At 34.0% G+C, this 2,500-nt stretch overlaps 1 protein-coding gene across 2 annotated transcripts in view; it reads right to left on the bottom strand.

The window, feature by feature from the left end:
- Positions 1–2,500, bottom strand: part of LOC136854677 (E3 ubiquitin-protein ligase TRIM32-like) — a 40,381-nt gene that overhangs the window by 33,887 nt on the left and 3,994 nt on the right. For both annotated transcript variants that reach the window (XM_067131276.1, XM_067131275.1), the window contains exon 3: positions 155–235. In XM_067131276.1, coding sequence (XP_066987377.1) covers positions 155–235 — 81 coding nt within the window. The remainder of the gene's footprint in view (positions 1–154; positions 236–2,500) is intronic.

The raw sequence follows: 2,500 nt of genomic DNA, 5'->3' as shown, positions 1-2,500 counted from the left end.
AGAAAATTGTAAGAGAAGCTGTTTTATCTACAAAATAACACAAAGTTATAGTTAACAATAAAAAGTTTATATAGAAGTAAATTTATGAATACCGTTATGGATTGAAGTTTTCACATAATTTCAGTTAAAGTAAAAAAAAATAAATGTCTATTACTGTTATATAGTCTCCATCGCGCCCTTCCTCAGCCATAGCCCATTGAATAACGCTCAGTCTTCTTTGCAATTGGAAAAATTTCTGAAACCATAAAATAAGCTAGTCACAAAAAATCAAAATATAAATGGAAACATTTCAAGGTATTTGTAATGTGTGACCTTAGCGGTGTAATAAGCAAATATAGAAGCAAAAGACTGTCAGGACATTGAGAAAAGTATAATAGCAAATATGCTTGTTTAATTGTGGTTCCATATAAAAAAATACACACATATAATATATATATATATATATATATATATATATATATATATATATATATATATATATATATATATATATATATATATATATATATATATATATATATATATATATATATATATATATATATATATATATATATATATATATAATCAGAAAGCTACAAAGTCCTTTAATATCCAATTCACTCTACCTCGGTAATATATTTTCATATATGTTACCGAAGGGAATTTTTAATTGATAATAAGTCCACCGTCCCGTGGGGTCGAACCAGCGACGGACGAGGAATCAGGACTACAGTGACACACTAACCATTCGGCCGAATGGCGCGGTGGTAACGTCTACTGGAGTCGTTGAATGGGTCCATGTCAAGGGTTCGCGTCCCAGTGGTACCTGTTCATTTATCACTTATATAAATTCCTTCGGTGATAATTATCCATCGGAGATACTCTCGAGGTAGCGTGAATTTCATATTAAACGACATTTGTAGCTTCATGATTGTATATAAATCACGGTGTGATAAAAATTTATATATATATATATATATATATATATATATATATATATATATATATATATATATATATATATATATATATATATATATATATACGTGGATGTGGTGCAGAAGGTCAAGTATCCATGATAACTAGTTTTCTTAAGCGGGGAGGGCGGGAGGTTTTGTCACTGAATAAGACAGAGATAAACAGGCAGTGTTTGCATGAATAGAAGTAACAAAGGGTGAATGTTTCTGGGGTAGTTTAACAGCGTAGCACTTGAAGAATCAAGGAACTCTTGGGACAAATGCAAATGTGTTGATTCATGGGGTATGTGGGTAAGACTTAGTTTGTTGGGAGACAAATTGCCATTAGCGTGTCAGAGTGCGTTTCTGTCCCCTTCGGGGTATGGGGATCATAAAAGTGTGGCTGTGATTGATGATACAGATGCAAAGGTAGGTGACAGAGGTAATTACGAAAACGTCATTGCCTGATGGGGAGTTCCTGGAGTATTATGGATGGAGAGAGTAATGTGGTAATGTTTTTGTAAGGACCTTGACCGTTGAAACTGAGGAGATAATACTGATAAGAATACTTTGATAGTTTACCCATTACTGCATGTTAGGCAGAAAAGTAAGTTAGGTTTTTAATGTTGAGAGTTGGAGGAATATTTGATCATTATTTGGTTGAATGACGTTAAGATAGATGAAAGTTAGAGGTTGAGGGCAAGTGGTGAAAATGTAGCTGAAAAGGTAATTAAGACGATTGGCTTTGCTAAAGAAGTAATAAGGTAAATGTACAAGGATGAAGTGGAAAAAACATGGACAGCAAATAAAGACAGAATGTGCAGGAGTATAATTAGGGCCTATAAGGTATGTATAAATGTTAAGTATGTTTTACTGAGTGACAAATGGAAACCATATTATCCGAGAAGCAACACCCCACACAAGAGGAGTGTGTAAAATTCCAAGATGGGCTACTAGAGCAGCAGTATAGGTTAGTAGTTTCGAGTGTTCAAAGAAAGAGTGAAAGCAGTGAATGAAGGGATGAAGAGATGAGAGAGAGAAAGAAAAGTGTATGTAAGGTTTACTAGTAAACAGAAGGGAAGATTCAACACAGAAACACAAGATGATGGACAACTTGAAAAAGCAGGTGAAAGAGAAAAGGAGGCCTGGCATAAAAAAAAAATAGGAATAAGGATGTGGATAATATTGATCTTCAAGGATGTGAATGCAGAGAGAAATAATTCTCAGAATAAAAGATGCAATTACAAAGGGATTGTATGGAGAAGTTGCAGTCTTGGGTTGGATGTACAAAGTAGATTAGAGGACGAGCTAAATGCTTCAAAAATGAGTGTAAGTTTGAGATTTCTTGTAGAAGTTACTGTTTAGAAAATGAGAACAACTGAAAGTTTGGAGAATTTAAAGATACCAGCATTGGTGGGATGGTGCTGAAAGTGTGAATGAGTGGTTGACCAGGGATTGCAAAGGATTTCTGGACTAGGAAAAGGCTCTGAAGGAATGGCTGAGAGGAATAATTATAGCTTTATATGTGGGTAAAGGTGAGAAAGAAGCCTGAAAGTTGATGA

This window comes from Macrobrachium rosenbergii, chromosome 29 (assembly GCF_040412425.1).
Source record: "Macrobrachium rosenbergii isolate ZJJX-2024 chromosome 29, ASM4041242v1, whole genome shotgun sequence".
In the NCBI taxonomy this organism is placed as follows: Eukaryota; Metazoa; Arthropoda; class Malacostraca; order Decapoda; family Palaemonidae; genus Macrobrachium; species Macrobrachium rosenbergii.
This window is presented reverse-complemented; position numbering and strand designations above follow the sequence as displayed.